We start from the raw sequence: 19905 nt of genomic DNA, 5'->3' as shown, positions 1-19905 counted from the left end.
GCAGAGGTGATGGGTTTTCAATTTCAAGGCAAGGTGGCTGGGAAGTTCAAATATCCACACAGACATTACCTAATCTGTTATACTCAACATACTTTTGAATACCAGAGTGGAAATATGCTTATAAAATAGGCCAAAACAAAATAAAACATCCCAAAAATGCAATTTGTAAATCAGATTACAATCCTTTGGTCCCCATGAAACTTTTTGCTCAGGATAAAATATTTCTGTGGTTCTACTTGACAAAATTTATCTTCTTCATTTTAGCCATGAACTTTTTAAGTAATTGTGAAATTCAAAAAATATATCTAAGTGTGGGGTCCATATTTAGTTTTCTGGTTTGTTATTTTTTGGAGGGCAAGGATTAAGGACAGAACCCGGGGGCAATATGCCATGAGCCACATCCTAGCCCTTTTTATTTTTCAGAAGCAGGGTCTACTAAGTTGTTTAGGACTTTACTATGTTGCTGAAGCTGGACTTTTGTTTCTGATCCTCCTATCTCGGCCTCCAGAGTCGCTGTGATGATAGGCCTGTGCCACCGTGCCCGGCCACATTTAGCTTTAAATCATAAAATAACCTAAGAAGTTCTATTTGCATTATTTTTACCAAAAGTTCACCTACTCTCTCCCCAAATCTTCCTGGTTGGCTGAACCAAGTGACTTTTCCTTAAACTTACTGATTCTTGAGTAGATGACCAGTTTTACCCTTGAATGCACAACACTCATGTTGAGTAAGTTCCTTAATAAGAAAACTCATCTGAGGACAAGTTTGGAAACCCTTCCATATGAAGTTGTTCATCTTTACAGTAACACAATGAGAACATGAACAAGAGCCAATACTATATGCCAGTGTAATTATAAATACCTTTTATTTGGAATTTTACAATTAAAGCCACATTTCCAAGGCATCTTCAAAAAGGCAGACATGATCAATGTGTTTTAAAGCAATGGTTCTCATCAATGATTAAGACATTCTTAGGTGTTTTGGATCACCAAGAGCAACACAAAATCTTCAAAATAAAACTAGTTTTAAATCTATTTTATTTAAAACAATTTACAAATAGGCCAAATATCACTCAGACTAAGAGAACTTCAACCTTTCTAACAACATCATAGTCCAAAAAGACTAATACTTACTGCTGATTCAGCTCACAGTATTATCCCTTCCCAGGCAGCAGCACCGTCTCTAGAAGTATTTTATGGGCACCTTCTATGGGCATCAGAGATTTCCACAGCCACAGGCATGGCCCTGCCCACAAGAAGCTTAGTGTAGCCAGAGAGACAGGAAACACCCAGATCAGACAAACGGAGCTGGCTCCAGTCCACACCTCTATCTTAACAAGAGCTATCACCCACATAAGTCATCACATGTTTTAGCAAATAAGCCACAGGAATAACCTAGCAATTACGTGCTACATCAAGTTTCAACTTGACATTTTGTTAAAAAAGACTACATTTGGGCTGGGGATGTGGCTCAAGCGGTAGTGCGCTCGCCTGGCATGCGTGCGGCCGGGGTTCGATCCTCAGCACCACATACAAACAAAGATGTTGTGTCCGCCGAAAACTAAAAAAATAAATAAATTTAAAAAAAAAAAAAAAAAAAAAAAGACTACATTTTATTTTATATTTCTGAGTTCCTGGGGATGGGACCCAAAGTCTCACATATGCTAAGCACACATTCTACCACTGAGCTACAGCCCGAACCCAAAAAAGGTTTTATTCAGTTCACAGATATTTGTGCTCACTCATGTTTCCCCTCAATAGAATCAAAAGAAAAATGTAACTCCAAGCCAACTGTACCATAATGTTTGCTGTCCTAAATGAAAGAATGGCTTGTCCATGTCCTAGAATTTCTGCACAGTTCCACATCCTGATGTCAAATTCAGTAGTTACTGCTAAACCGATGTACAAATTCAGACAGCGTGTAGACAGCGCCCCATCCTACTTCAGGATCCATGCTTATGAAATCATTCAAGTTCATTTTGGAGTCTAGAAAAATATATGAAAGAAACGTCTGATGAAAACATAATTTTGGCATAGCAGCAATAAAATCCAGAGACCAAAAAGCAGGAGATATTATTCAAATGGATAAGGGTTCAAGGTCATTTCTGTGGTTCAAGGTCATTTCTGTGTTCAAGGTCATTTATTCGTGCCTGTCACAGATTGGAGGAGACATGACAACTAAATACTAAGTTTCAAACAAATTGGAAGAAAAAATAATTATGACTTCATGAAATAACTATAAATGTGAAAACAGACTACACAGACATATGATAATTTTCCACATATAATAATGGTATTATGGCCATTGTTTTAAAGAAAAGAAACCCTTATATTTTAGAGATACACTAAAATAGCCAGAGTTAAATGGACACACTATCTCACCTCAGAGTAATGCAGGTGGCAGAAAATGGCTGAGATATAAACAAAACCACCAGCCACGAGCTGTTGGTGTTGGAAATCGGATAAACTATTGTGTCTGGTTTTGTATGTGATTTAAATTTTCCACATAAAACGCCTTTTTGGACTAGGGGTATAGCTCAGTGGTAGAGAGTTTTCCTACCATGTGTGGGGCCCTGAGTTTAACCCCTAGCACCCCCACCAAAAAAAAAAACAACAAAACTTTTTAAAGTTCATGCAGCTTCCTGCTTCTGTCCCTCAAAGAACTGTTATAGGAACTGCATTTCTATCACAAACCACCAGAAAACTGGACAAAAGATGCAAAGGGACTGGACAATGGGCAGCGAGTGAACAATGGTAGCACATGACCATGAATTTCAAGGATCAGAAACAAGTAAGGAGAGGCCGGGAAGGGACTCACAAACAGCCTAGAAGGGACACACAAACAGCCTGGCAGTCTCCCTGCGTGAGAAGACAGAGGCTGAAGTTCAGGAAGGCCCCCAGGAGCTAGGGGTGAGAGCATCAGAGTCCTGGGGAGCTGCAGAGGGACCCCCTGTGTCTTTGGACAAGTACTGAGCTTCTCTTTCATACTGGGTGAAACACATGAGGACAAGGAGAGAAGCAGCAGGAAGCAGAAAGTCTGACAATTTCCAGAATTTCCACAGTGACAATTCGCATCCCTCGGTTTCCTTACCATGGGGAAAAAAGGCTCTTTTCTTTAAAACCACTAAATGCAAGTGGGAAATAGTGGTGAACCTCCAGACAGTCAGGTAGCCACTGAAATTTATTAATGCATATGCTTAATCATAGCCTACAACATGTCAAAAATAATAAATTTTCAGTTGTAAGAGTCACTTCTGACTGGAGTTGTGTAGCTCAGTGGTACAGCACTTGCCTATTGCAGGAGGCACTGGGTTCAATTTTCAGCATCCACATAAAAATCAATAAATAAAATAAAGGTCCATCAACAACTAAAAAAAAAATTTTTTTAAAAAGCATCACTTCCAAAATTATGTGCAAAAAGCTGCGTATAACTACTCTTATTAATGCATGTGTTTAGACATGCTTTCATGTAAAATTTGACTTCTGGAATAATTTTTTTAAACCTTCTTTATTTTTCACAAAACACCACTCATTAGCTAAAAGTAAATCACATTTATCCTAACTTCTAATACATCCTTTTAAAAAAAATTTTTTTAGATATTGATGGGCCTTTATTTTATTCATTTATTTATATGTGGTGCTGAGAATCACACCCAGTGTCTCACATATGCTAGGCAAGCACTCTACCACTGAGCAACAACCCCAGCCCTCTAATACACCCTTTTGATAAATACAGCATTTGAGGTAATAAATTCACCACATGACAGAACATTATAATTCGGTTACATAATTACATGAGAAACCAACACATTTACCTCATGCTCCACAGATCTCTTTTGTTGGTTATTTCTTTGTTGTTGTTATTGATTTGGTCCTGGGGCTCCAGAGGTGCTCTATCACTGAGCTACATCCCCAGCCCTTTTTTTTTCTTTTTGGGGTGCTGGGGATTGAACCTAGGCCCTTGTGCATGGGAGGTAAGCACTCTACCAACTGAGTTATATCCCCAGTCCCAAAATTATAAGGTTTTATTTTGTTGTTGTTGTTTGTGGTGCTGGGGTTTGAACCCAGGGCTTTATGCATGCAAGGCAAGCACTCCACCAACTGAGCTATATCCCCAGCCCCCCAGCCCTTTTTTTTTTTTGAGACATGGTCTTCCTGAGATGCTCAGGAACTCACTAAGTTGCTGAGGCTGGCTTTGAACTTGCAATCCTCCTGCCTCAGCCTCCCAAATTGCTGGGATTACAGGTGTGCGCCACCATGCCCAGCTAGATTCCTTTTTTTAATTCAATCTCAAATTCAGAAGGCCCCTGATAAGTTAACTACAAATGAAGCCCAAGACTCCTCTTGAAGAAATCCCTCCTCGGGCTGGGGATGTGGCTCAAGCGGTAGCGCGCTAGCCTGGCATGCGTGCGACCCGGGTTCGAGCCTCAGCACCACATACAAACAAAGATGTTGTGCCCGCCAAAAAACTAAAAAATAAATGTTAAAAAATTCTCTCTCTCTCTCTCTGTCTCTCACTCTCTCTTTGAAAAAAAAAAAAAAAAGAAAAGAAATCCCTCCTCAAGCACTGTGCACTAACCTGTAACCAGCCCTGCTGCTCTCCAGCTGTGTACACTTACACAAAGGGCTGAATCTCATGCACTTCTCTCTATCCATCTAGCCAATGAGGAAATCACACTTGGCTCATTGGGTTTTAGTGAAAATTAAATTGAACTAATATGTTAAGGGGCTGGCCAAAGCCTGGCACAAAATGGCACCTAATGAAGAGGTGTCCTCTAAACCAAAGAATGGCCCAAATAGGACCAGGGCTGACCAGGTGGGTTTTACTAATTGCCTGTCATGTGCTAGCCCCTTAGGTGCCCACATCTAAAAGAAAAATGAATAGTTGCTGAAGGCACAGTATGCCCAGACCAGACCCCATGCAGCAGAGAGTAGTCTGCTAACTTAGGAGCCTGCCAGTTCTAACGCCCAGGCTGGGAAGCAGGTTGGTATACCAATAAGCAATTCCACATTTTTTTTTTTTTTTTTGTACCAGGGATTGAATCCAGGGGCGTTTAACCACTGAGCCACATCCCCAGCCCTTGTTATTTTTTATTTTGAGACAGGGTCTCACTAAGTTGCTGAGGCTGGCTTTGAATTTGTGATCCTCCTGACTCAGTCTCCTGAGCCACTGGGATCACAGGCGTGCACCCAGCACTTTTTCCTTTATTTTTAATTATAAGAGCTTTTCACAGCCTCAAAAGCCAGAGTCTGAACCTTCTTTAAGTGTGCTCTGCCTTCAAACATGACAAATAATTTTTTAAAAATATTTTTATTAGTTATTGATGGACCTTTATTTATTTATATGTGGTGCTGAGAATCGAACCCAGTGCCACACATACTAGGCAAGCAAGCGCTCTACCACTGAGCCACAACCCCAGCCCCCAAATAATTTTTTTCCTTTCTTCCTTGATGAACTATTTATATGACTGTCCTGTCTTCCCAGCATCCTGCACAGCTTTCGAGCACTTTCATGCAGACTGTATTAGCCATGTGCTGGGATGATCTCACCAACAAGCAAGAATGTTGTGAATGACTTCCAGTCATAAACAGTGTTTCAAATGCATATGAATGCCAGACAATAACAATAAGGAGAGCAACCCTCCATCTTCTTAAATCTCAGGAAATTATCAACTGGACTGCTGCCTAGAAGCCCATAAATGAAACAAGTGGCACACTACACCCTGCTGGCTCTCACCTCCCTCCAGTGCAGGGTTCATCACAAAGTCACTGAAATGACATTTCACACATGCTGAGGATGCACTGGGGATTTCTTTCACCATAACATGAAACGCTACCATGGCAAATGCTACTCATCCCACTGTTAAGTGACACGAGCATGCAGACCTTTGGCACCCAGCATCCCACAGTAGGAACATCCACTAATCTGGCAGAGTGCACGTGCATGGCTCTGCTCCTTAACAGCTTTCCTCTCCCAGGAGTTCTTATGCCTTCCAGACCTGTCCTCTGTGCCTCGACTTCCCAACCTAAGAAACACACAGAACTAGCACTTCCTCTTCCTTCCTCACCACTCAAACCCCTGGGAAAGGCACCCTTGGCTCACCTCCAGTTTCAATACAGGGGTAGGGTGGAGGAGGCTCTCTCCAGTTCCCACTGGAGTCTTTCATGTGAGATCGGTCGGAAGCAAAGTTCTTCAGGTAGGAATCTGCACGGATCACTCTAAATTTCCTGCAAATCAATCAACAGAACTTATGTTAGGGAGATGTCACATTGGGAATTCTAACTCAGCTTTTATATAGACTCATTTTCTATGACATGCACAAAACTACTCATGCATTTTTATCCTGTTAATAATATAAAGCTTTATTACCTATTAAAATACTCTATGGGAAATGACTGAAGTCTAAAGATATGAAGGTACAGAAATATACCTACCTAGTTGCCTTTATTTACTCAATTGTGATTCAGGCAAAGGGCATGATCTTCTGGAGTTGGCCTCACAGTTCTCTTAATTTTGGCAGCATGAGAATCCCCACCCCTACCCATCAAAGGAGAGTATGAGAGAACCTCCCAGGGTGCCCCCCAAAACATGTTTGAGATCTCATCACAAATTTTTAAGACTGCCAACCTTTAATATGATGTATAACCTTCAAACTCTAACATATTGTTTTTAACTCTCCTGTGTAGCAAGCACATCATTCTCAAGTATCAACTCAGTACTGAGGCCAAGCAAGGTAAGAGATCTTTACAAAACAAATACAAAAGAAGGGAAGAAAAAAGAAAGAACCTCTGTGCAATTGCCAAGGCCTTACGTCAGACACTAATAATTCATCCTGAATGTCCTCACCTCCTAAACTGTGGATGAATGTCATCGTCAGACTTAAAGGCCTCTTCTACGTAAGTGTCAAAGGGGCAGGGAAATGGCAAGACAGTATCAAGATCATAAATGAAGCTCTGTCCTCCACTTGACACATGAAGCAAAACAACATGGTAATCCTAGAAGTAAAAATTGCTGATGTTAACCAAGTTACTCTAGGATGACAAATTGCAAGGTCCCATGAGCAATGCACATATATTATCACAAAAACAGATACAAGACGAATACAGCCCTCCTTAAAAACAGCAAAATTTTTAAAAAGCAAACAAAAAGCCCTGAAAATAGACTAAATGTCCACTGACAGGGAAATGGCTAAGAAATAAAGGAAATGTTCATATATGTTAAATGCATATCCTTCGACTCAATAATACTACCTCTAGTAAACTGTCTTACAGGGAAATGGTCATAATCGGGCAAAGGTGTATGTACCAAGAAAATCTCTGCAGCATTGTTAATAACAATGAAACTTCTGAAACAGCCCCAAGTCCTTCGATAAAACAATGGTTAATAAACTATGATACAGCCACATATTAGCATACTATGCAACTACTGAAACAAATAGGCAAATATATATGGAAAACTGAAAAATATCCATTATTTATTATTACCTACTATTATTAAAGCTATATGTATATTAGGACACACATGTGCACTTCGAAGTATATACACATGCATGTGAAGTAGAGAGAAAACTCTACAAGGATACCCTCTGCTACAGTCTGGATATTAAATGCCCCCCAAAATCCCATATGTTAAAGGCTTAGACCCCAGAATAGCACTATGAGGAGGTGATGGAACCTTTAGAGGCAAGACCTAGTGGGAAATCTTCTGGGCACTGGAGATATGCCTTTCATGAAGACCATGGGACCCCAGCCCTTCTTTTTCTTTCTCCCCTCACCAATGAGGTAAGCAGCTTTGCCCCACCATGCACTCCCGCCTTGACGTGCTGCCTCACCACAGCCCAGCATCTGATCATGAACCAAAACCTCTAAAACTGAGAGACACAATAAACCTTTGCTCTTTATAAGTTGATTTATCTTAGGTGTTTGTTAAAGTGACAGAAAGCTGACTAACACCCTCCAAATTTTTAACAAAGGGGACTTCTTGAGTTTAGTGTGGAAAGAGTCTAAAGGACTTATATATCCAGTTTTGTACTACTTTTCTAATTAAAACAAAGAAAAAAAGTACTTTTTTAAAAAGTCAGCCATGCCCTCATCTGTAGCCATGAAGGGAGAAGGATAAAAGTTGTGCCACCCAATTTTGTTACAGAGCAGATATTACTTCCTACTCTCACTCCCAGACACAAGGCACTATTAACACCAGCTAATAAGGGCCAAAAGGGTTTCAGGATTATCAGGGGAATATGAGTAGACTGGTGCATTGGCCTCTCAGGAAAAAAAATGCTCTCCACAGACAACAGCACACCAAAATAAATCTCAATATAACAACATTAGTAATAACATCTTTTATTCCTGCAGTACTTTAGAGTTCACAAGGCACTTATTCCATCTGAGCCCTGCAAAGTCCCTGTGAGGTGGGAAAGTTAATTGAGATTGGAAACATACCATCAGCATGAAAGCTTCCCTTGGCTCCAACTCCATCCCTAGTAGAGCAGAAATAACATCAGAAATGGATGCTTCCTCCCTGCACTCCTTTTATCCTTCAAGATAAATGGACTAAAAGCTGCAGCCCCTTCTGGCCCACCACTTCCTTTCGCTGGGCTTGCTCGTGTTACACATTCCCCCACCGCAGCAGCAACCTTCTCCACCTCTCTCCACCAAACAACCTCTGGCTCAAAGGCTTTCTCTCTCAGGAATGTGCTTTTCGTCTTTCCTAACCCCTGCCAGAAGTAATCTCTGCCTTACCCAAAATCTATTTCTGTTAACATCTTCAATTCCTATCATTAGTTTTCACAAGGGTGAAAAAAATAAGTCTTACCCTCAGGGGTCAGTAGAGAAATGTAGGGTCAGAAGAGAATGGATGCAGTACCACGTGATGAAGCGAAAGAACAGGAGCACACACAGCTTGAACGGGAAAGAGCCTGCCCAAAGCTCAGCCCCTCCATTTCCCAGCCTCAGCTTCCTCTTATAAACTGGAGATAACTGGAGTGTCTACCTCGTAGAGTTAATGGGACAGGGAGTATGTCAATGCTCATCCTTTTCAAAAGCCAATCAAGAAACAGAGGGGACTGGGGTCCACCTGCCCAGGACAGCATCACTCAAATCCTGCTTGAGAGCTTTCCAGAAAGAAGATAGTCTGTGGAAAACCAAGAGCAATGACCAACCACACCCCAGTCAGTCAGGCCCATATTCCTACTCAGCACGTGGCTGCTGGGCTTTGGGGGAAGAGGTCTCGCAGTATACATGTGGAGTCATGAAACAAACAGGCGGTTCAGTGTTTTCCCAGCTGCCAGGAAATAACCCACTGGGCTGGAAGCAGGATACCCCTCTGGGAGGGGATCTGCTCCTGGAGGCGGGATTGCCCTACCTGCTCAGCAAGGCCAACCCATTTCCTATAAGAGGACAGCACTGAGGCAAAGATAAATCTGCCAGGCTGTGGGGAGACTTCCTGCAGCAGGACTGTGCACCCTGAGCTACCATGAGATGTGGTGGAAGGGATGTGTCCACAGGTCCTTTCCCAGGAAGCCTCCGCAGATGGGGAGCAGCTAAGCAGTTCAGCAGCAGGGTTAAACTCCTAGAGAAGGTGGACAGCCTGCAATAGGAGTTATGTAGCATTGCCAACAATAGCCACCAAACACCAACTTAAAAAAAATTTTTTTTTCATATTGAAGATTGCATCCAGGGTGCTTCATCACCAAGCTACATCTCCAGCCCTTTTTATTTTTTTATTTTGAGATAGGATCTCATTAAGTTACTGAGACTGGTCTCAAGTTTGTGATCCTCCTGCCTCAGCCTCCTAAGTTACTGGGATTACAGGCATGTGCCACCATACCCAGCCTACCTCTTCTTAGGTGTCCTCTACGTTACCTCATTTAAGCATTACAACCTCACTAACACCGAAGAGACAGGCTATATAACTAGTCCAAGTCCCACAGACTGGGACTTAAACCCCTGCTCCTAACCACAACAGTGCTAGGTTTGGGCTTTGATGTTGGTATAAAAGATCAAGATAGAGATAGAAATTCTGTGAGTCCCCAAGTTTTAGTCTGCTTTGTGACTGCTATATAAAAGGCACCAATTAACCTACGTGAAATAAATGGAGACAATTCAAACGATACATCATAATCTTGAGTAGGTATCTAGAAATTAGGAGTTTGTTACGTTATTATTTATAAAATTCTTCTTTAACTTTTTCTCCATCATTACTAATAAACAATTCCATTCTTCAGGAAGACAGGTTAAAATGACACACAGAGGTGTACAGGAAAGAACCCAGGTCTAAGACCCAGTTCTGCCACTGACCTTGAGCTACTCACTCGCTATACCTTTCTGTGGTTGTTTTATCATCTGAAAAATGAAGGCATTGGAGTGGATATCTCTGTGTGGGTGCATGCACATGTGCTTTGTCTTTTGTTTTAGATCCATGTCTTTCAAATGGAGATCATGTTCAGCCAGGAGTGTATTAAGAACACTATTTATGAACCTCTTTCTAGATGAACCAACCCAGGAATCTATAATTTTAACTAGTCTCCAGATAGCTCTAATATGCAGCTGGACTGCATACTGATAAAAGTTCCTTTCAGGGGCTGAGGTTGTAGCTCAGTGGTAGAGCACTTGCCTGGCACATGTGAGGTCCTGGGTTCAATCCTCAGCACCACATAAAAAATAAATAAACAAAATAAAGGTGTTGTGTCCATCTAGAATTTTTTAAAAATTTTTTTCTAAAGTTCCTTTCAGTGCTAAAAGGATAAGTCCAGAAGATCACAAATATGTCTCCTACACTGGCCATTTAAAAATCATTCCTAGATCTCTCTTCCTGGAAACAGCCTGAGACAATCTGTGAAAATGGTTTGCTACTCTCTTAACTCAGAAAATCCCACAAAAATCATGCAAATCAAGAGGTTCAAATCTTGGTGTTCACTTTATACACATCTGTGAAACTGCCCAGGCCATCACAGGTGTGTGTATCTGAAAAGACATACATATCTGAAAGATGTCCCTTTAAAGAAGCAAGGTATACGATTCTAGCATGATGAAACAGGTAGTTATGCTAAGGCCCAACTGGGTCTGGACACAAGGTCAGGGGCCCAAAAAGAGTGCTGATTTTTGTGCACATGCTTAAAAATGCAGAGAATTATGCTGAACTTAAGGGTTTAGATGTGGATTCTCTGGTCATTGAACATATCCGGGTAAATAAAGTACCCACGATGTTTATACAGCTCCTGGCCAGATGAACCAGCATGTATGCTTCCTCTGCCACCTGAGGTAATCATTATTAGAAAGAAGAAATTGTTCCTAAACCAGAAGAAGAGTCTGCACCAAAGAAAAAGAAATCCCTGAAGAAACAAAATTTATTACACCAGAATAAATTTAGTATAAAATAAATGTAAATAAAAGCATAAAAAATAAAATCATTCCTATAATAATTCCAAAATAAAAATTAAAATATGCCTGTAGTACTTCTACCTTAGACCAAATAACATCTATTCTCAAAAGGGTGAGAATAAATACCATTTATATATAATAAATATATAAATTTAAAAATACCACTTATATATATATATATATATATTTATATATATATATATATATATATAAATGGTATTTTTAAATTTATATATTTATTATATATATATATACACACACACACACACACACCATTTAATAAATATATAAGTAAATACCATTTATAGCTGGGTGAGGTGGCACATGCCTGTAATCCCAGCAGCTCGAGAGGCTGAGACAGGAGGATCACAAGTTCAAAGGCAGCCTCAGCAAAAGCGAGGTGCTAAGCAACTCAGTGAGACCATGTCTCTAAATAAAATACAAAATAAGGCTGAGGATGTGACTTAGTGGTCAAGTGCCCCTGAGTTCAATCCCCAGTACCCCCCCCCTCAAAAAAAGTCTATTTATTAGTAATTGCCATAGCCTTTCTCTCCTGTCCCTCTCAATTCTGCTTTCCCAAAGTGTACAGACCACTCAGGGGTCACAAGAAACACTGAAGGCTCTCCGAATGGACATCTTACCCAGATCACGGGTCCATTTCCAGGTCTCGCCTGCTGTTTCCAGATAGGTATCTATAAAATATAGTATATCCCATAGTTTCAGTTAAACCACTACTAGATCATTTAAAGCAGTATATAAATAAGAAAAAAAATATTTCTGAGCAACCAAAAATCAAGGTAAAAGAATAAGTTAATGAATAAGAATAAATTCAACTCCTTCTTAGTATCCTCAATAATGAAAGCTCACAAGAGCTCAAGTTATTGTAAAGTCTTCTTTGGAGTGAAAAAGTATCTGGACTAGGACTCAGAACACCTGGCAGAACATGATCACAGTGGCACAGGCCTGTAATCCCAGCACCTCATGAGGCTGAGGCTTAGCAATTTTGCAAGGCCCTAAGCAACTTAGCAAGATCTCATCTCAAAATTTTAAAACAAAGGGCTGGGGATGCAGCTCAGTGGTTAAACAGCCAAGTTCAACCTCTGGTACCAAAAAGAAAAATAAAAAAGAACACTTGGCAGGTTCAGATTCAAGTCTTGATTTCCCATTGTATTATTCACAGGACGACACTGAGTCTTTATTTACTCTCCTCTAAAATGGAGAAAGCTGTCCAAACTTTGCTTCCATTGGCATCTAATGAAATGATGCCTACAAGAGTACGTTATAAAAAGAAGGGTTCACTTTTCTAATACTTTCTATAGGTTCGTTATGATTCTATTCAAAACTCCAGAGAAAAATCTTTTCTTCAAACCTAAGAATTATGTGGTTTCCATATAAGCACTTAAAGCTCTAAATTAATACCTAAAGGGATTTAATCTGTGTGAGTATGCCATAATATACTTACTCCCTCACCTACTATTTAAGTAAGGAACAAAACTTTTCTAACTCAACTGTGTCCTTTAAGAGAAAAAAAAAATCTCATTCAAAAACACTTTAAAATGTTCCTGTATTTTATAAAGCACATCTTAGAATAGTACTGACTGAACCCATGCTGCATTCAACTTCTACGCTCATCCTAAATCTCATTTCCTTTCTTCAATCACTAACCAACTTACCATCTTCCTCTCATTTGATATGAAGACAGCATAACACTCTTCCAAAGGATACTGGTTGTGGTTTTTGATGTATTCACAGAGTTTCCAAATATTTTCCTCACTGAAATAAAACAACTGGTTAATCAATATAATTAAAAGCGAACTCTCTTTGTTATTCAAATTTTAATTAAAGACTGATAATGGCATAAAAAAATTGGAAGAGACTTTAAACACTTTCTAATCCAACAACTAACTAACATTTAAATCTCCTTCTGTACAGGCACAGTGGCACACACCTCTAATCCCAATGACTTAGGAGACTGAGGCAGGAGGTTGGTAAATTCAAAGCCAGCCTCAGCAACTTAGTGAGACCCTAGGTCACTTCGCAAGACTCTATCTCAAAATAAAAAATAAAAATAAATAAGAACTAGGGATGTGGCTCAGTGGTTAAGCATCCTTGAATTCAATCTCTGGTATGTATGAACACATGTATAAATACATAAATAAATAAATGTCCTCTAAAACATCACCAACAAGCTGCTGTCCAACCTGCGCTGAGGTGGCACCTCTGCAGACACAGGGCTCATTACCCCATAGCACTACTTGCCTATGGAGAAAGTTTACAACCAATAAAATGCTATGTCACAATTCTATAACTGTCTGGTTGAGAGACTTGCAATGCAGCTAGAATTCCAACTGAGCCAATTACAAGGTAAGAAGCATTGACCCTCTTGATCTGAGAATCTCCTTTGCTCATCTGTAAAATGCACATAATCATATCATATTGTAAATACTCAATAAATCTTAGTTAACACTGGTTCCCTGCTTGCCTTAAATAAAGGACAGGTTGGGTGTTTTGGGGAACAAGGCTCCTGACTGGCAAGGATCGGGAACAGTTCCATGATAGGTCCAGGAGAGAGTCCCTGTGAGTGGGATTCCCTGAGCCCCTCTGGTAAGGAGGAGGTCTTGACTTTTAGAAAGCCCTTACTCATACTGAACTAAAACCCACCTTCCTACACATCTACCCTGGATCAATCTCTCTTCTCTATGACAAGCCTTGAGTGATCCAAAACAGTAACCAGAACAACCTAAATAAATTGGTGCCTAGTGCATCAAATAAGCAACTGAACCACACTCCAGAGTAACTAAGCACACACAGGCAGTAACTAAGCCACACTCCCAAGCATGGGCAAATATGGCCGCCATTCAGCCTCTGAGCTCAGCCTCTTAACTAATAAACCACATAGTACCTTTGCTCAAAATGAGATACACCCATAATTATGTATAACGCACTAATTAAGAAAACTAGGGAAAAAATGAGCTATACCAACGCTCTGCTCAGAGCACATGACTCAATCTGTCAAGGATGAATTTCCAGTCATCTATACGACACTACATGAAAACAAGCAAGACACAAACAACACTCTCTCCATTTCATGCAAATACACACCCTTTCAATTCACACATGTAGGCCTTGTCTACCTGTCTCAATGCTCCACACAATTTAAAACACCAAAATCTGACATCTGTATTTTTCTCCTGTGGTTTTGTTTTTCTCTAAAATAACAAGGAAATCTTGAGGAGAAAGTGATATTGGTGGTGACAACAAAAGGAAGCTTGCAATGACTCCTTCAACATGATCTATATAATAGATAACAAAAATTCACTGACAGTTTCCATACGACAAATGGCATGCAGTAGCTCAAACTTTTCAAATCCAAGTTTTGAGAAGACATTTATCTGTCTGGCCTACAGAAATTTTTGAAGAGTTTTACCAAAACATCTTCAAGAGCCTGTGAGGTACAAAACACTAAATTAAGTGCTTGAAGGATATGATGATAAATTAAAGCTTACATATGCTGAGAGGAGATATAAAGATCAATAAATAGCAAGCAGCACAGAAAGACAAAATGATGCATACCAAAAGCCCAGAGGAGGGAGTCATTATTTGGAGAGATATGGGAAGATGCAAGAGATACAGGACAGCAGTTTCTCCTTGTCTGTTCCCCTATCCCTCATCTTACAGTTGGGAACAGAATTCATGAATGGACAAGTACTACTTGTAGACTGAATTTTTTTTTTTTTTTGAACCAGGGATTGAACCCTGAGGTGCTTAACCACTGAGCCACCCCCACTTTTTTTAAATTTAAAGACAGGGTCTTGCTGAGTTGCTAAGAGCCTCACTAAGTTGCTGAGACTGACTGTGAATTCACAATCCTCCTGCCTCAGCCTCCTGAGCCACTGGGTCCAGGAGAGAGGTCCAGGAGAGAGTCCCTGTGAGTGGGATTCCCTGAGCCACTCAGGGAATGCACCATAGCGCCCAGCCAGTACTATTAATTTTTAATACAGTGTGAATACTACAGAGAGAAAAAATTTGAACATAGAGTTTCTGAATTTTATTCATTCCCTTTTTATCATCAAGATCATAATATGCAGAAAAATCTCATGAAATTTTTGATGCTAAAAAAAAAAAGGTGCTTATATTTGAAAATGCAGGGAACCACAGTTAGAATAGAACAAACAAAAAGGGTGATGATACGGTCCCCAAGCTGTCAAGTGATCATTCTAATAGACAAAAGCCTAATAAAGCAGCATAAGGACTGAGACTGCAGGGGTTACCCATAATGGGCTGAGGCCAGAGAAGCAAGCTGAGTGGACATTCCTGACACACAACAGGTACTACACAAATGTTTGGGAAAAAACTAAACAATTAAAACAGAATCAGAAATACCCTAGGGGCTCAGGGTGTAGCTCAGTGGCATGCTGGGCAAGCACAAGGCAGTAGGTTGATCCCTACACTGGGGGGGGGGGAATAAATATTGCTGTGCAAACCATATAGTCCCATACAAACAATGGCCACCACTCTTACCATTAAATGGGGTTGCGAAATACAAGTAACATCTGACAGAAACTAACAGAAGAAAAAGTGTTTATTTCAAATTAGAAGAACCTAATAGAGCAGAAGCAAAGTGCACCGATTGATGTGCTCAGACAGGATAGAGCACTGTTTCCCAAGCACAGGTGACCATGTCCCCAAGAGGACATTTAGCAATGTCTGGAGACATGTTTGGTTGTCACAACTGAGAGGAGGTTGCTAACAGCATCTAGTGGGTAGAGGCCAGGGATGCTGCTACACATTCTATTCAAAAAAAAAAAAAAGACCATCTTCTCAGGAGACATTTATCTCTTGCCATTCTCCAACCAGATCACTCTCCCAGAATTGTATCAGTCTCCCTCCTGTTTCTCGAATACTGACTGCATGCTTCCTTCTCAGGGCCTTTGCACCTGCTCTTCTCCCTGCCTGAAATGATCTTCCCCCATTAGCCACAAAGCACTTGCCCTCTTTTCCACAGATCTCTGTTCAATATCACCTTATCAACAATATCTTCCTTAAGTATCCTAACATAAAAATAATATTAGTTGCCAGGCAGGGTGGCACAGACCTGTAATTCCAGCATCTTGGGATGCTGAGGCAGAAGATCTCGAGTCCAAAGCCAGCCTCAGCAAAAGCAAGGTGCTAAGCAATTCAGTGAGACCCTGTCTCTAAATAAAATGTAAAATAGGGTTGGGGGTGTGGCTCAGTGGTGGAGTGTCCCTGAATTTAATCTTTCGTTACTCCCCCCAAAATGGTATTAGTCATCACCTTTTGCTTTTTCCTATTTTTCTCATAGCATTACCACTACCCAAACATGAATCACTTGTCCTTGTCTGCTTTCCCCCATCAAAATGTAAGAACCAGGAGATGTTACCAAGGAAATTATCAATTTTGTTCACTGCTACCTCCCCAGTGCCTAGAATCACACATCACATATTCCAAGTGCCTAATAAACATTTATTGAATGAATGAATGAAACAATGAATGTCTGCTAGGAGTGAGAATAGGATTTAGGAGACAGAGCAGAAATACACTGCAGCAATTGAGAATCAGGAACTCCAGCATCACACAGAGGTTCCAGGCTCAGTACCATCACTTAGTAGAGGGGTGATCTTGGATAAACAGTCTTTCTGTGGCTCAGAAAGCAAAATGAGGATAATATAATCATAAAATCAATCTCCTAGGCATGGATAGAAACAGTTGGCATTGGGCCTAACATGGTCAGAACTGAATTAATGTTAAACTCTTGGTGGTATTGGTTCAATGACCAGCTCAAGGAGGAATGGGTAATTTTATGGTCCTGAGGTTTCTTGCACGTTGGGGAAGAAATTATTTTTACTGAGGAAAGGCAAAGAGGAGTTGAGACCAAGGTAGGGGTGATGCTTCAGCTGCTGAGATAGCCTAGGTAAGAGATGTACAGTGCCTTGACTCCAGAGCCAGACTCCCGCCTGCAAATCCCCATTTTTCACTCAGAAGCTGTGAGAATCAGGCAAATTATTCGCACCCCTCTGTGCTTCACTGTTCTTTGAAATGTAGATCACAACAGTACTAACTCTCTTGGGTTACAAAGGGGCTCAAACGAGTTAGTCCACATATCCACCAGTAACAATGCTCAGCATTTGCCAAGCGCGTTGCAAATATAATCATTATTATAATGACTGCAATTCCTAGCTGTTAGCTGGGTGACCTTGGAAAAATATTTCAAACTCTCTGTGCCCCCATTCTCTTCCAAATTTAAAATGACCTGCACCTCAGTCTGACACCACACAGGCTTCTGTAGATAACTTCCAAAGCGGCGCTCCACCCTCACTCCCCTTCCGCGCCCCCAACCACTGAGATCTGCTGAGCTTGTCCATCCAAAAAGCGCCAGACAGAGGTAATGCACCATCGAACGCACCACTCCCATCCCATCCCACTGCCCACGCTCTGCTCCAGAGGCAGGGCTCGCGTTCCCTCTCCCTCCACCCGGCAAAACAATAGAACCTTCCAATCTAGGCCCCGCGCGCCCAAAGGGGCTGGAAGGAATCGGTGGTCCACGGCGGCGCGCTGGGCCAGACCCCGGGTGCAGCGCCTGCACCCGCCTCACCAGTAGCAGCTGCTGTAGACACAGGCGTCCCGCGGGGGGCTGGCTGGCTGGTAGAGGGTGGCGGCGGCGACGTCCCCCTCCATAGCCCCGGCCTGGGGCTCAAAGACAGGACCCACCAAGGAATCCGCCAGTGCGCAGCAGCTGGCGCCAGAACTCGAGCAGAGTGAGAGGAGCCTGGGGCCGCCCCAGGCAGTTTCCGGCCGGTGGAACCTGCGGCCAGTGGGCGGGGCCTGGGCGGAACCAGTGGCTCAGAGTCCCAGCGCGCGAAGCCCGGGACAGAGCAGGCGGACCTCTCAGTGTAGGGAGCTGGGAAAAGGGAGGTGCTACCAAGGGGGTAGGACTAAGTGGGCGGGACCGGGGTGGGGCGTGCAGCGAGATTTCCCAGTGGGCGGATCTTGGGATGAAAAGGCCTGCGTGGTTCTGGATGGGCTGGGCCCTGGTGAGTGGACTCAGGCGGGGAGGGGCCGAAGCGCGAGCTCTGGTGGGCGGAGCCGGGAACTTTGCGCGTTCCGGGTAGGTGGAGACTGACCGAGTGGGTGGAGCCTAGACGGGGCCAGAAGACCGCGCGCGTTCCCAGGGGCAGGGCCTGAGACCGGCTGACTGAGCGACAGAGGCTGTAACCGCGAGGACCAGTCAGGTGGGGAGTAGAGCTGTCGCGGGCCGCTGAAGCGCCGGCCTCAGCAACACTTGGGTGAGAGTTCCTGGAGACACCTCCATCCCGGGCTGAGGTTGCCACCTGTGGAAGTGCCGGATTAGACGTTGAAATAAGACGCTTTGCGTGTGTTTAAATCAAAGTGTTGGCACTCAGCGTGGAGTCCGCAGGATCCCGGAAGAGGAGGGAAGGAGAGCTTAATTCCAAATATGACCTCATTGAGGGATCGCACCCCAAATTTCACCATATTGTAAATTTTTTAAATTCGGAGATCATTATATGTTGGCTCAGGAAGACATATTGATTTCTTGATAATTGATTTGCTGGCAATATAAAAGAAAGACGCCAAATATTAGAACAGTGCTTAGCGGGCGCCCTGAGGAACGGCCTGTAATCCCAGCAGCTCCCGAGGCTGAGGCAGAAGACTCGCAAATTCCAGGCCAGCCTCAGCAACTTAACCAGGCCCTGGGCAACTTAGCAAGACCCTGTCTCAAAATAGAAAATAAGAAGAACTGGGCTGGGGTCGTAGCTCAGTGGTTAAGCTAACCTGGGTTCAATTCCTGGTACAAAAAAAAAAAAAAAAAAAGTAGAAAACCTTTGTGCATCTCTGGTGAATAAAGTATGTCGAGGACTTTGACTAGTCTGAATTTGCAATGGACATATGTAACTGATCAGAGAACTTCATATTATAAAAAGTGAAATTCTTAGGTTGGTTATAGGCTACCCACGTCAGATTCTCCGACTTTTAAGAGTTCCAAAGCTCATAAATCAAAGTCATAAAGACTTTGAACATAAATCCTTAATGTCCATTATCAATTTATTGCCTCAGTTCTTTATACTCACTTATTCTGTTATTCTAAATAACAGAATTTCATTAGATCTTCCTCCTTTAAAGTAAGGATAAGGTTCAGTGTTCTCAGCAGAGTGTGGGAGGGAATACTGCAGGGGGAAGAAGCTCTCTGCTGTTTGGGGGAAGGACAGAGACCAGAGTTTTGGGTGTGATCATGAGTACCTCAAGTGGAGTCGGTTCCAGCCACAGGCTCATAATGTAGTCCCTCTGTGGCTTTAACAGCTTCACCTCATGATGCTGTAGTGCAGATTAAATCCAGTAATCTACTGGGTTGGGGGGCAGCATAGTGCCTGGCACAACATAAGTAAAAAAGTCAGACATAGTTAAAGCAGTAAAATAGGTTTTATTCCGTGAGTACTGAACTTAGGGAATAGAACTGAACTCCATTCTGATTTGTGCAGATGTGATT

General features: G+C 42.0%; 1 protein-coding gene across 2 annotated transcripts; it reads right to left on the bottom strand.

Annotated features, from left to right (window-relative positions):
- Positions 1-846: 846 nt before the first annotated feature.
- On the bottom strand, positions 847-18245 carry Ntaq1 (N-terminal glutamine amidase 1). 2 transcript variants are annotated; one of them, XR_009228680.1, is made up of 7 exons: positions 17995-18245; positions 13055-13154; positions 12023-12073; positions 6847-6995; positions 6103-6227; positions 1797-1985; positions 847-1259 (listed from the first exon to the last, which is right to left on the bottom strand). XR_009228680.1 is itself a non-coding variant. In XM_046464936.2 (6 exons), exons 1-6 carry the CDS (start codon positions 18075-18077, stop codon positions 1879-1881), a joined length of 615 nt encoding a protein of 204 aa, XP_046320892.1. In that variant the 5' UTR covers positions 18078-18245; the 3' UTR covers positions 847-1878. The 2 variants fall into 2 exon arrangements, 1 of the variants encoding a protein (XP_046320892.1); XM_046464936.2 differs by having other exon boundaries at positions 847-1985.
- Between the last annotated feature and the right edge of the window lie 1660 nt (positions 18246-19905).

This window comes from Marmota monax, unplaced genomic scaffold (genome assembly GCF_021218885.2).
Source record: "Marmota monax isolate L192 unplaced genomic scaffold, Marmota_monax_Labrador192_F-V1.1 WCK01_AAM20220418_F8-fsc00003, whole genome shotgun sequence".
In the NCBI taxonomy this organism is placed as follows: Eukaryota; Metazoa; Chordata; class Mammalia; order Rodentia; family Sciuridae; genus Marmota; species Marmota monax.
Note: the sequence above shows the minus strand (reverse complement) of the source record. Positions and strands in the feature narration are given on the sequence as shown.